The 15,222-nt window shown below is 46.6% G+C and overlaps 1 protein-coding gene across 1 annotated transcript in view; it reads left to right on the forward strand.

Moving 5' to 3' along the window:
- The window catches only part of inpp5jb (inositol polyphosphate-5-phosphatase Jb), a 214,775-nt gene that overhangs the window by 161,068 nt on the left and 38,485 nt on the right, over positions 1–15,222 (forward strand). Inside the window, exons 4-6 of the mRNA XM_072486193.1 lie at positions 9,409–9,517; positions 12,436–12,552; positions 14,366–14,541. Coding sequence (XP_072342294.1) covers positions 9,409–9,517; positions 12,436–12,552; positions 14,366–14,541 — 402 coding nt within the window. The remainder of the gene's footprint in view (positions 1–9,408; positions 9,518–12,435; positions 12,553–14,365; positions 14,542–15,222) is intronic.

Raw genomic sequence — 15,222 nt, forward strand, 5'->3', positions numbered from 1 at the left:
CCTATAGGACCCGCATTGCAGCGGGTCTTTTTCCTTCTTTAGGAGGAGCGATATCGTTGCCTCTGACATAGTCGGGGGCAGCTGCCCCCTTTCCCTCGCCTCATTAAAGGTTCTCATCAGTAGCGGGGCCAGCAAGTCCATATATTTCCTATAGAATTCAACTGGGAATCCGTCTGAAATCCTTCCCCGCCTGCATGCTCCCAATCCCTTTCACTACTTCCTCCGTCTCAATCTGTGCTCCCAGTCCCACCCTCTCCAGCTCCTCCACCTTAGGAAATTCCAGCTGATCCAGAAAGCACATCATTCTCTCCTTCCCATCCGGGGGCTGAGCTTCATATAATCTTTCATAAAATGCCTTGAACACTCCATTCACTCTCTCCGCTCCCCGCTCCATCTCTCTCTCCTCATCTCTCACTCCCCCTATTTCCCTCGCTGCTCCCCTTTTCCTCAGTTGGTGGGCCAGCAACCTGCTCGCCTTCTCCCCATATTCGTACTGTACACCCTGTGCCTTCCTCCATTGTGCCTCTGCATTACCCGTAGTCAACAAGTCAAATTCTACATGTAGCCTTTGCCTTTCCCTGTACAGTCCCTCCACCGGTGCCTCAGCATATTGTCTGTCCACCCTCAGAAGTTCTTTCAACAACCGCTCCCTTTCCCTACCCTTCTGCTTTCCTTTATGTGCCCTAATAGATATCAGCTCCCCTCTAACCACTGCCTTCAGCGCCTCCCAGACCACTCCCACCTGAACCTCCCCATTATCATTGAGTTCCAAGTACCTTTCAATACACCCCCTCACCCTTAAACACACCCCCTCATCTGCCAATAATCCCATGTCCATTCTCCAGGGTGGACGCTGTTCTTTTTCCTCCCCTATCTCCAGGTCCACCCAATGTGGAGCGTGATCCGAAATAGCTATAGCCGTGTACTCCGTCCCTGTCACCTTCGGGATCAGTGCCCTTCCCAAAACAAAAATGTCTATCCGTGAATAAACTTTGTGGGCATAGGAGAAAAACAAAAACTCCTTACTCCTAGGTCTACTAAATCTCCAGGGGTCTACTCCTCCCATCTGCTCCATAAATTCCTTAAGCACCCTAGCTGCAGCCGGCCTCCTTCCGGTCCTGGACCTCGATCTGTCCAGCCCTGGGTCCAGCACCGTATTAAAATCTCCACCCATTACCAACTTCCCCACCTCTAGGTCCGGGATACGTCCTAACATACGCCTCATAAACTTGGCATCATCCCAGTTCGGGGCATATACGTTCACTAAGACCACCGCCTCCCCTTGCAATTTGCCACTCACCATCACGTATCTGCCCCCACTATCCGCCACTATGGTCTTTGCCTCAAACATTACCCGCTTCCCCACTAATATAGCCACCCCCCTGTTTTTTGCGTCTAGCCCCGAATGAAACACCTGCCCCACCCATCCTTTGCGTAGTCTGACCTGGTCTATCAGTTTCAGATGCGTCTCCTGCAGCATAACCACATCTGCCTTAAGTTTCTTTAGGTGTGCGAGTACCCGTGCCCTCTTTATCGGCCCGTTCAGCCCTCTCACATTTCACGTGATCAGCCGGGTTGGGCGGCTCTTTACCCCCCCCCCCCCCCCCCCCCCGCCCCTTGTCGACTAGCCATCTCCTTTTTCTATCCAGCTCCTCACCCGGTTCCCACGTAGCCGTATCTCCCCCCAACGGCGCCCTCCCGCCCCGACCACCCCACCCCATACCAGCTCCCCCTTCTCCCCAGCAGCAGCAACCCAGTTAACCCCCCCCGCTAGATCCCTCACTCGCGTAATTGCACCCCACATGTTGCTCCCAGAAGTCAGCAAACTCTGGCCGACCTCGGCTTCCCCCCGTGACCTCAGCTCCCACTGTGCGAGGCCCCCTCCTTCCTGCTTCCCTGTTCCCGCCATGATTACCATAGCGTGGGAACAAAGCCCGCGCTTCCCATTTGGCCCCGCCCCCAATGGCCGGCGCCCCCAGCTCCTCATCCTCCCTCCCCCCCTCCCCACGACATGGGGAAGAGAGAAAAGTTACAGGGTCGCAGGATTAACAACTTGGGAAATCATCTCTTCCCCCTTTTCCCCCTCTTCACCCCACATATTCGCCCCACCACTTTGTCCCAAACGTTCTTTTTCTAGCCCGCTTATTCCAGTTTCTCCTCGACAATAAATGTCCACGCCTCTTCTGCCGTTTCAAAGTAGTGGTGTTTCCCTTGATGTGTGACCCACAGCCTTGCCGGCTGCAGCATTCCAAATTTAACCTTCCTTTTGTGCAGCACCGCCTTGGCCCGATTAAAGCTTACCCTCCTTATCGCCACCTCCGCACTCCAATCTTGATATACGGGGATCACCGCGTTCTCCCACCTACTGCTCCGAGTTTTCTTTGCCCATCTGAGGACCATCTCTCTGTCCTTATATCGGAGAAATCTCACCACTATGGCTCGGGGAATTTCTCCAGCCCTCGGTCTTCGCGCCATAACTCGATAAGCTCCCTCCACCTCCAACGGGCCCGTCGGGGCCTCCGATCCCATTAACGAGTGCAGCATCGTGCTCACATATGCCCCGACGTCCGCCCCTTCTGCACCTTCGGGAAGACCAAGAATCCTTAAATTCTTCCTCCTCGCATTATTCTCCAGCACCTCCAGCCTTTCCACACACCTTTTGTGTTGTGCCTCGTGCATCTCTGTCTTTACCACCAGGCCCTGTATGTCGTCCTCATTCTCAGCAGCCTTTGCCTTCACAACCCGAAGCTCCTGCTCCTGGGTCTTTTGCTCCTCCTTTAGCCCTTCAATCGCCTGTAATATTGGGGCCAACAGCTCCTTCTTCATCTCCTTTTTAAGTTCTTCCACGCAGCGCCGCAGGAACTCTTGTTGGTCAGGGCCCCATATTAAACTGCCTCCTTCCAACGCCATCTTGCTTTGTGCCTGCCTTCCTGGCCGCTGCTCTAGAGGATCCACCGCAATCCGGCCACTTTCCTCTCCTTTTTCCATCCGTGTCCAGGGGGGATTCCCTTCTGGTTTACCGCACAGTGTTTTTAGCCGTTAAAATTGCCGTTGGGGCTCCTATTAAGAGCCCAAAAGTCCTCTCCACCGGGAGCTGCCGAAACGTGCGACTTAGCTGGTCATTGCCGCACCCGGAAGACCCCTCCTAACCTTTTTTGGTCACTAAGGGCAATTTATCATGGCCATATCCACCTAACCTGCACGTCTTTTGGACTGTGGGAGGAAACCGGAGGAAACCCACACAGACAAGGGGAGAACGTGCAGACTCCGCACAGACAGTGACCCAGCGGGGAATCGAACCTGGGACCCTGGCGCTGTGAAGCCACAGTGCTATCCACTTGTGCTACCGTGCTGCCCCCACATTGGAGATAGGAACAAAGTAGGCCATTCGGCCCTTCAAGCCTGCTCCACCATTCAATATGATACAGCTGATCCTCCATCTCGAAGCCATACTCCTGCTCTCTTCCCGTACCCCTTGACACCTTTAGTGTCTAGAAATTTATCTATTCCCTTCTTAAATATATCACTCGCTCCATTCACACTCTTTGTTCCTGTAAAGACTCACATTCCAACCATTCTTCATATTCCAATCTGTAATTATCTTGCAGTTGTGTCTCTCCTATATGTGCTGTGATTGTGAACCCGCCGCCACTTCACCTGATGAAGGAACAGGGCTCCGAATGCTTGTGATTTCAAATAAACCTGGTGTTCTGAAACTTCTTACTACTTAAATACATTCAGTAATTTGGCCTCCGCAGCTTTTTGTGGTCGAGAAATGCACAGGTTCACCATCCTCGGAGTGAAGACATTTCTCCTCATCTCAGTCCTAAATGGCCTACCCCATACCCTGAGACTGTGACCCTTTGTTCTAGATGCCCCTCCCCCACAGCCCTGATGCAACAACTTCAATGCACCTAGACTGTCCAGCCCTGTCAAAATGTTATACTTTCCAAACCAAATCCCAAAGGGAAAATTGGCAAGATTATTATAACTTTTCTTTCTGTATTTTGACCATGGGAAGATGTGTGTACTGAAATAAGAAGCCACAAATTCCAGCGATAATTTTGGGGATTTTAAATATTAAATTAAAACATTTATTAACAAAAGAAAACGTAAGCACACAGGATTACATTTACACAGTTAAAGTTAGTCTTGCAGACCATTCCCCAAAAAGGATTTCCTACTTGAGTAGACGCACAAAATAAACAACCCTTTAGGCAACAATCCCTTTTATTTCACTATCAAAAATCTGGTAAAATACTACAAGATAAACCTACTGTGTCTGTCAGGAAGGAATGTCACTGGGCTTCTCACTCTTACTTCCACTCTGCTGTAGAAATACAAGAAATTTTAAAACAAAACCCTTCTGAAAGCCCCCTGAAGGCTGCTTCACCTTTCCTCTTACAGTTCTCCTCCAGCACAGAGCCCACTCCAGGAATTCTTACATGGCCACTCCCCACACAGCTCTCACATGTCTCCTTAAGCAGTCTTTATTTTATTTCATCTATATTCCATTATCCTTGGCCCTTATTTGAAATTTTACTTTCCCAGAATATAAAAATCTTTTATGTTATCTGTTAGAAAAATAAAGGTAATTTTAAGGGAATTATATTTGGATTGATAAACATTAGAAATAAGCTATACTTTAAAGTAGGTTTAATTTAATGCCTCTGTGCCTAGGAGGCATTGTGGCTATAGCTAGATTAGATTCATGCTAGACAAAAGTGTTTGTATGTGCCGGGGTTGTTTAAGTACCAACTGTATTTTTATTGTGCTTAGTAATGGCTACGGCGTGAATAATAAATACACCAGCAGCGATTGCTTACCAGCTGGGGCCTTGTAAGCTTTTAGTTTTAGTTAAGCTAATTTGATTGCAGTTGAAGATAGGTAGTGAGAGAGAAGGCAGCTCTCACAGCTCTACTAGAAGTAGTTGGATTAGAAGACTAGAGAGGGAATATCTCTCTCAGCTTTTCTAAAAGAAAAGCCACACCATGGAATAATGATTAAGAAAACAAGTGCCAAAGTCTGAAGAGCAGCTAGTTAAGGGAACTGGAGAAATTAAAATAAGTTTCCAAGAAGTCTAAAGTTAAAGGTAATAAAACAGAGAACTGTTCCGACCAACATGCGTTGAAATAACAATGAAATCGGTGGCTGGACCTTGGAGTTTGTGTAAAAGCAGACAAAATAAATCCTAAAGGGGTGGTGTAAAATCCTGGACTGGATTCGCTGTATAAAAATGTAGCAGGAGCTTTGTTGGAAGGTGTCATTTGGAAAATCTAATCTGGATTTATGAATGCAAACCGCAGAGGGAAACTGTTGTCATGAGAAATTTTAAAATGTGTTTTTGGGAGTAGAGTTTGGGAGCTCTCATGGGTAATGTACCATAACCCAATTTTTTCATGTTTAATAAATATTTTTTATTTCGGGCAGCATGGTGGCATGTTGGTTAGCACTGCAGCCTCACGGTGCCAAGGACCCAGGTTCAATCCCGGCCTGGGTCATTGTCCGCGTGGAGTTTGCACATTCTCCCCGTGTCTGCGTGGGTGTCTCCCCCACAACCTCAAGATGTGCAGGGTAGGTGGATTGGCCACACTAAGTTGCCCCTTATTTGGAAAAAAGTGAAGTAGGTACTGTAAAAAAAAAATTTTTTAATGAATTTTTTCTTGTTGCATCTAATTAGCAATCCCTTGACTATTCCTCCACATTTATAAAAGAAAAATAAAAGTTAAATTTTTTTGAGCCAGTATTCTATTCTTGGATCTTCCCATCCAGTTATACCATCACCTAGGATCGCAACAGGGCAGCATGGTGGCACAGTGGTTAGCACTGCTGCCTCAGGATGCAGAGGATCCGGGTTCGATCCCGGCCCTGGGTCACTGTCTGTGTGGAGTTTGCACATTCTCCCCGTGTCTGCTTGGGTCCCACCCCACTACCCAAAAAGCTGTGCGGAGTAGGTGAATTGGCCACGTTAAATTGCCTCTTAATTTGAAAAAAAGAATTGGGTACTCTAAATTTAAGTTTAAAAAAAACCTAGGATCTTAACATACCTTTATTACTACCACTCTCAGGTTAAATAAAATCTAAGAACTGTGCCTTATTTATTGATGACCGTTTCCAAATTGTAAACCCTTTTTATTCCCCTTGAAGTTTAACAGCTAAACACAAACTTTCTTCATCTAATGCAAATTTCTACCTATGGCTTTTTATAGAAAATTCAGTTTAGCTATATTTACTACAAGTGCGCACACCTTTCACACCTAGACTCCATTTGATGTCCTGAACCTTATTGTCTTCAGTTTAATTGAATTAGTCGCGCCCACACACACACACACACACACACACATACCCAAACCTGCTTAACAACACAATAAGCCCCAAAATATTACAAATGAAAACACCTTTCCTGACAGCAAGCAGATGACAAAAGTTCCACCTGTGGTCTTATTGGCTGATCACCAGAGACATGTGACAGCAGCACAATGCCACATATTACCTAGATAGCTGTGTCTTTACTCCTGCAGCCAATTTGAGCAGAGGGAGGTGAAGGGCATGGTTTCCTGCTGTTTGATGCCACCTGATCAACCAGTGGTACCACTGTGCAACATATTCCAATCTTTTGTTGTTGGCGAGGAGTGGAAGGAAAGATGCTGAGAAGGAAGCAAAGGGATTTTTTTTCTCACAACACCCATCCTCCGAGCACATCTTGAGTATCTGTTGCCCTCAGATACATGATATTATGTCTTAATTCGCATCGTGTTTGGAAATCATGGAATCATACAACGCAGAAGAAGACCATTCAGCCATTCAGGCAGTGCATTCCAGATCATAACCACTTTCTGTGTAAAAGTCTTTCTCCTTATCCACCCCCCCCCCCCCCACCTTCCCCCCCTCCCCCTTGAATTTTCTTTGTCAATTCAGCCACCCGCTGTGCCTGGCGCGGAGCCATGAACGACGGGCGAATCCCGGGAGAGCCCCAGATTGGACTTCGCGCCAGGCACGTCACCCGACGTGCTACACCTGATGCGAACTGGATCCCCCCCTCAATGGGCCATTAAGCTCATTTCGATATCCTGACGCTGTACTCACCCGGCGCCCAGGAGTCCGCAGTGTACCTGCGAGGCCTCAACCGGGCGCAGATTAACACTGGTTTACACATGTGCGGGCCAGCTGCGATGGCACGTCAGGGGGTCTTGGAGGCCATTAGAGTTCCCGGGTTGGCTGCAGACAGGGCAAGGTAGTACCTTGCACTGCCAGGGTGCCTGGTTGGCACTGTTGGGGTGCCAGGGTCACTTCCAGGGTGCCAGCCTGGCATTTCCAAGGTGACCGGATGTCAGATTGGCACTGCCAAGGGCTGGGGCCTGGGTGGCCATGCATGAGGGTTTTTTGAGGGGGCTGCAGAAAAGTTTGGGAAGTGAAGGGGATTCCTGAAAGGGGGGAGCGGGGGGTGGTGCTGTAGAGATTGGGGCAGCCTTTCAAAATGGCACCCTGATCTGTGAGGAGTCGGTCCTGCTGGCGGACTCGGCTCTCCAGTGCCAGAAAAATGTCAAAATGTGGTCTCGACCAGGGAGACACTCCGTGAGGCTGCAAAAAATGGCTTTGCTATTGAAAAACAGTCTCAATCTCAGCATTGCAGCCACCACCAAACACCCTGCCAAACCCAGCTGAAACCGCACTTTGACATTTGTCTGGTGAATCAGGTCCCATATTTCCCCCTGCCCCCACTACCATCTCCCAGCATCTTGCATTTATCTCTGCCCTAATTGAGGGTGTGCTACACTGTGGGAGGTTAGTTGTTGAACAAGGCCTCATCTGCTCTTTCAGATGGACAGTTCTCCTAGTTTCTGACTAATATTTATACCTCTAGCAATACCTAAAAGAACCCAGATGATCTCATTACCACCATCATTGTTTGTGGGAACTTGCTTTGTGCAAATTGGTTGTTATAGCAGTGTTTACATTTCAAAGTTATTTCATTGGTTATAACTGCTTTGGCACTTCTGAGGTTGTGAACAACGCTAATTAATTACAAGTATCTTTTTTCCCCTTTTTTCTATTGGAGGTATTTGAGAGTACATGGAAGTGACATTGAGGGCACTGGGACAGTAAAACCTGGGGTTGTGTATTGTGTATATCAAAATGAGCTTAATGGCCCAGTGAGGGGGTGATCCAGATCGCATCAGGTGTAGCACGTCGGGTGACGTGCCGGGCGCGAAGTCCAATAAGGCTGCATGGTATTGGCAGCATCATTCTCTTCCTCCCCATCATCCTAAGGAATTATTGCTATAATGGACCAGCAGATAGGATGACACAAAGTAAAAATATTTGAGGAGAACACCTTGTGGTAGAGTGAGGGAGATTGTGGTGACCTCCTATTCACAAAGGTGCTCGGGCAATTGCCTGGATCTGCTCTATTCCACAATCTGACTATCTCTCATCCCCCATAGCCAGAGCCTCTCCACCAGCCCACCATCCTGTCCTGAGGGGGAGTCAGTTCTCCAAACACCTGGATGCCTCCTCTGGAACCCTACTTTTTATTGACGTGATGTGGAAGATTCAGATAGTTAGTTGAAGCCTGCTGTTGCGAAGAGATACTGATGACAGATGTATTGGATCTCTTGGTAACACCCAGTTGCTGAGGAGGAACAGTTTTTCAGGTCCTCCATGTAAGTAAATCTCTGTTGGGGAAGTTGACAACAGATATTGCCAGATACAGTGTGAATAAGCCCCTGAATAGGGTGCAGGCTTCTACAGCTATTCATATAAGGTGAACAGTGTGATTGTTTTCAGAATACCAATAGGAGGAGGAACATAGATCTGCCTGTATCTTGCCTGCCTTTGTCGGGGAGGTTGAAAGAGCTGACACTCCATGCTGTTGCTTGTTCTCTGCCTGTGGCATGTGAGATAGTTTTCTGAGATCCTGAAATGGACACCAAAAAGGTTTGACTCATTTTGCTGCTAATCAGCCAGGAGTGTTAGAAAGTCAGGCTCACAAAAATTTTGGACACTTATTTTCTAGTTCCTTCCACTGCCCTGTTGCCTTTTTCCGCCTGTGTCTGCCTGATCGGAAGAGACCAAATCGCAGCTATAGAGTTGGGGATTTAAATCCCAGCTGAACCTATTCCCCCTCATCCAGCAGGAGTCCCGGGTAGTGATCAAGGTGGGCAATGGCTGATTTGACTCTCTGTTTCTGGCTGAGTGGACTTGAAGGAGGCATCTGACTCAGGTATATGGTCTGTCCAGAATCAAATAACCCACAGATCAAGAAAAGTCAGCAATAAGAGGTAGGAGAAGGCTGACAGCACCTGAAGACTGTGGCAGAGGAACCACTTTCAGGAGAGGAAGGGAGAGAATTGGGAAAGCAATTAATTCCTTTGAAAAAATTCGATAACAATCTTTTTCTGTTTGAAGTTTGCAGGAAGTGAACTCAATGATAAATAAAAGACTGAAGGATGCCATCTTCACTGACCAATGGAGTGAGCTCTTTATGGACACACTTAGTCCCTTTGGTTATGTGCTGGTAAGTTTATAAGGATATAGCCCTGTTGATTCATATGAACATGCAAACAAGGAGGAGGAATAGGCCATTCGGCCCTCAAGCCTGCTTCACCATTTAATAAGATCAAGACTGATCTTATAGTCACCTCAAATCTGCACCCAGTCTAGCCCCCGATGACCTACCACTTCCTTGTTTGCCAAGAGACCTCTGCCTTCAAAATATTCAAAGATTCTGCTTCCATCACCTTTTCAGGTAGAGAATTCCAAAAACTCACTACCCCATGAGAAATAATTTCACTTCATCTCTGTTTTAAATAGGCCATTCCTTATTTTTAAACAGTGACCCCCTTGTTCTAGATTCTCCCACAAGAGGAAACACCCTTTCCATATCCCCCCTGTCAAGACTCCTCAAGATCTATGTTTCAATCAGGCCATCATTTCTAAACTCCAGTGGATACAAGCCTAGCCTGTCCGACCTTTCCCCATAAGCCAACCCACTCGTTCCAGCTATTAGTCTGGTAAACCTTCTCTGAACTGCTTCCAACGCATTTACATCCATCCTTAAATGAAGAGATCAGTACTGTACACCATACTCCTGATGTGGTCTCACTAGTGCCCTGTACAATTGAAGCATAGCTGAAGAATACTCAAATCCCCATGCAATAAATGATCACATTCTATTAGATTTCCTAATTACTTGCAGTAAATACATACTTGGACATGGGATGTGGGCATTTGGATGGGCATTTATTACCCATCCCCGAGGCGACCATGTTGCTTTGGGACTGGAGTCACGAATAGGCCAGACCAGATAAAGACAGATTTACTTCCCTAATGGATATTAAACGGAGCACAGTGGGCTAAATAGCTGGCTTGTAATGCAGAACAAGGCCAGCAGTGTGGGTTCCATTCCCATACCAGCCTCCCCGAATATGTGGCGACTAGGGGCTTTTCACAGTAACTTAATTGAAGCCTACTTGTGACAATAAGCTATTATTATTATTATTTTAAATGACCCAGTTGGGATCTACCGACAACCTCCTAGCTTCATGATCATTGATACCAGCTTTGTATTCAAGATTTCATCCAAACTGAATTCAAATTTTCAGACTGCCATGGCTCAATTTGAAATAATTATCTCTGGGCACTCAGCCTAAACTTCTGGATTAGTAATCTAGTAATATATCCATCACACTACCTTACCTGTAAACAGTTACAGCACATCGCTCTTTATTTGTTGTACCCTCTGCACTCTGTTACAAATAGGAAGTTTATAAGTTTGGTATGTTTTGGGATTGTCTGTATAGTTTAGGTAAAATGGAGTAATGAGGGGGATCATATGACCTGCTCCAAATCCTGTTTGACAACCAGCCTGGGTAACTTGGTTGCTATGGGGCCAGTGAGGCCCAGATTGATTTATTGGGAAGAAAGTAGAACACATTCAGACATATAAACAATGAACAGAGCAGCTGTGTTGATGATGGATAGACTGTTAGTTTCCAAGTCTCGTAAGGAAGTGTTAGGAATGTCAGGTTTTATAATCAAATTGTCTATTTAAGTTCAAGGTAGAATGGAGTTGGGGGTTTTTGGGATAGCTAATTAGCAGTGCTGCTTGGATACTTGTGATTCACATTGCCATGGAAGCAGGCTTTAGGAAGGAAGAGTACCTGGCTAGCCATTGTAATATTCTTAAGGTATTCCTGAACACCTGGTCAGTCTGCAAGAATCTGAGAGTGGGAAAGTAGACACATAGAGGCAGCTAATCTGTATTGATCACCATGCAGAATGCGGGTGGGAGCTCACGCTCCGATTGAAGAGACCAAGTTCATGAGGATTTAAACAAGAATTACCTAGATTTGGCTGAAGGGAGGAATCTTCAGAGTAACCCTCACTATACAAATCAGTTTAGGCATTAGGAATTATCTGGCTGGAAAAGCAAAATGGAAGCAAGCTATTGGGAGCTGAAGATACCTTTGGACTGGTTTCTGGAAAAGAAAGTGTCACTTAAGAGATGAAGGAAAACCATGGAGGGGATTTTCAGTTGTTTGAAAAGTTAAATGAGGAAAAAGACTGTAATCTGTCTATTGAAGGAGTTTAGTCGCTGTTGGTTTTTTTTTCTTGTTACAGAAAAGTCTAATTAGAAAACCTGTTGGTTGATGTTTCCAGTCAGTCACTGGAAATTCTAATATCTTTTTTAAAGTTATCAATCTCTATGGGAAATGTAACACCTGTCAGACTGACTGTCCGATGCCTGGTGTTAGATGAGCTGATAAAATAGTTGAGCATTGTCTTGGGCTGCTACCATAAACTCCTTACTCTAATCACTGATTCCATCCTCCTCTTTATCCGTTGTCTCAGGCGGAATCAGACTTTTCACAACTTCAGTGTCCAGATTGAAGCAAAGCTGAATTTCTGATCTCCATATTCCCTCTCTCACAAAGATTGTCTCGAACATTACCTGACTCTGCTCCTGCCTCTGGTCACCTGGTGCTGAAGCCCTCATCCCTTATCTGTGCCCCTGAGCATCTTCAGACCCCAATTCTCCCCCGACCGACTGTTTGTAAGCTTCATTAGCTCAACCAAATCTGTACCCCCGACCTCTGTAATCTCTGCTCTCTGAACTCGTATCACTAACCCTGTTCTCTTGACAATCCTCTCCCTGTCTTTCCCCCGCCATTGGCAACTTTGCCTTCAGCTGCCTCGGCCCCACACCCTCGAATTTCTTCCTTAAATCTTCCACCTCCCTCCCCTCCTTTAGATCTTCCTCAAAAACTATCCCTTTCACTAACAATACTTGTTCTGTTTTTGCCTCGATTACTCAACTCTGAAGTGCCTCAGGTGATATTCCTATGTTAATGGAAGATATTGCTTTTCGTAATGTATTATTGAGGAGATATATCTGTGTTTAAAAGGCAGTGACAGTCTGTCTCCCTGGTTTAGGTGACCTCCGAGAGGATGCAGGGGCAACTACTGCTAGTGTTTGCCAAATACTATCTCCTTCCTAATTTGCAGGACATCCAAACTGACTGCACCAGAACTGGGCTTGGTGGATACTGGGTAAGCCTCAAGGTCCTGGTGGATAGAAATCTTGGATTTGGAGGAATCGTCTGTTCTTTCTCCGTTGCAAATCACAATCTTCATCTTCTAAAGATGTTCAGTCGGGTCTGAGATGGTGCGGGGATCACTCTGCACTGTCTCTCCCTGTGCCTCATATTTATCCTCTCACCCCGGAGGGGGCTGGAATACAGCTTTACTAGTTTCAATGTTCTTTCAGTGTCTTGTCATAATGACCACAAGTCTGATCACTCGGGGTGAGATAGCAATTGCACCCTGAGAGTGTCACAGCCAAGCTGGGCTTCAGCTGACATGGGGAAAAGGTTTAGGGTAGCAATGGAGAACCGGTCCACTAGCTGAGTTTGCCCTCTGTAGAACCACTTGGTCCTGAGGCCAACTCTATCACCAGCAATTAAATCAGCATAGGCTAGTAAAATAAAGCTTGACCTTTCTAGTACAACACAGTAATATATGCACGCATTGATCGACTGAACTGTGAGATAAGCTCTAGAAAGCGGAATTTAAAACTAACACTGAATCTATGATTAACTAGGAACCGGGTGCTGGTTAACAGATTATAAATCTGTTTTGATTACATCACACTCATTTTTCATGTATAGTTTCAGCACAAACGCCAATCACGCCACCGCGAATCATCCCAGAAAATGATCTCGGCCCCAGGAAAAAATAAATAAAAAGCAGAACTCCCACCACAAAAATCAGAAACCATTTCATTTTGCGGAGAGGGATTTGAAAGTATTGCAGCAACTCGAGGTTGCCTTGAACCTCTCATTGAGATTGCAGCTCTGTAATTAGCCCAGTTCGGTTATATAAACATTCATAGTTTTTTTTTAGTGCGTTAGGTCAGAAACAGCCCATTGTACTGCTCGTCCATATCCTGCCCACATTTGTTTTATTGTCGTTTGATATCGGAATCAGCTCATTATTCCAGGATCCATGAACATGAACCTGTTCTCTAATTACTGTCTGTAGATGGTTAATCTATTCTTTGATGTAGACTTGACAATGTCGTGCTGTTTGTACAGCCCTTGCTGTGGGGGAAGTGACGGGGAGACAGCATGTGTGCCTGCACGTGATTGACAGTGTGTACGTGGATGTGTATTTGTAGATCTCCAATTTTGTTCTGAGATTGAGTTGTTGCAGGAAGTTAAATGTTCATTCCACGACAAACTGCCTTTCACTCTGTGGTTTACTGTCCATCACCCCATAACTCACTGTCTGTCACTTGGTGGATCACTGTGGGTGGGTGGATCACCAGAAAAGGAGCATATTTTTGGATAGAATCCCATTGACACAACATTGTCAATCCCAGTTGAGAGAGTGTGGTTACGGGGCATGTCTAAGGGACATTCCCAGTTGACCCCAGGAATCCTACCACAGCACGCTAGCTTACAGGACCACTGGAGCCACACTTGCTAACAGCAGGAATTGGTTCTACACTGGACCTTCTGAAAGCCCCCAAAACTTCAGAGGTCAAAGGTTTTGAATCTGAGCTGGGGATCAATTATCCCAAAATGGCAGAGGGAAATAAGATTTATATTGTGATAAAAGATTAATATTCAATCTGTTAAGGAGCCTCTGACTGCCCAACCCTAATGCCATCCCATGATTTGGGATGGGGCCTATGTGTTGAGCAGTCAGTGGTCAGAACTCCCATCATGCTGCACTTCAATGGAAAAGCAGGACCCCATCATTTTCAGATCCTCCATCTACAGTGAGTGAACGGCTCTGTGCAATAATGCCCCTGTAATTTGGTGACATATAAATGGCCAACTTTTTCTCATCATTGTCGCAGGGGAACAAGGGAGGAGTCAGTGCCAGACTATCTCTGTGTGGTCACATGATTTGTTTCCTCAACTGCCATTTGCCAGCTCACATGGAGAACTCTGATCAGAGAATGGATAACTTTGAGAGCATTCTACAGCTGCAGCAGTTCAACGGGCCTGTTGCCAGTGGTGTCCTCGACCACGAGTAAGTGTCAACCTCGCCCCTCATAATAAGTCCTTTATCCAGTGCCCTATGGGAGGAGATTAAGGGACATTTACCTCAGGCTTTAGTAGAAGGGGAAGTTTTTAAGCAGGTTTGAAATAGAGGGCCAGCTGGCTGAATCAAAAGGCATCCTTCTGAGATATGCTGTCTTATGATGCTATGTTAGAAAGGTGAAGAATTTCAGTAAGAATTCTAGGCTGGAGGGGAATTCTAGACTAGAGGCTGGAAGTCCTACTCGTGATTGAGTTAAGGGAAAGGTGTTTGGGGAGAGAAACGTACAGTAACACAGGCTTAGCAGTGCCAAGGATGCGAGCCCTAGTGGTGCACTGGAGGAAGAGACAGAGATAAAGTGGGGCAAAACTGTGGTGGATAAGGGGCGGGATTCTCTGTTTGCGACACTAATGTCATAATCGGCGATCGAGCGGAGAATCCCTTTTTACGACCGAGCAGGCGCCACCCCCGATAAAATGGTGTCATCGCTGGGTATGCCGCATGCCGTTGGGACGGCCTCAGGACGTTACCTGAAGGCCCTCCCCCGATGCTCCGCCCCCGATGGCCAGTGTTCCCGGCGTGCAATTGACTCATAGTCTCAGCGGTCAGGAACCCGGCGTGGCGGCTGCGGACTGTGTCCAGCGGCGCCACAGTCGGGGGGGGGGGGGGGTG

This window comes from Scyliorhinus torazame, chromosome 1, assembly GCF_047496885.1.
Source record: "Scyliorhinus torazame isolate Kashiwa2021f chromosome 1, sScyTor2.1, whole genome shotgun sequence".
Classification (NCBI taxonomy): domain Eukaryota; kingdom Metazoa; phylum Chordata; class Chondrichthyes; order Carcharhiniformes; family Scyliorhinidae; genus Scyliorhinus; species Scyliorhinus torazame.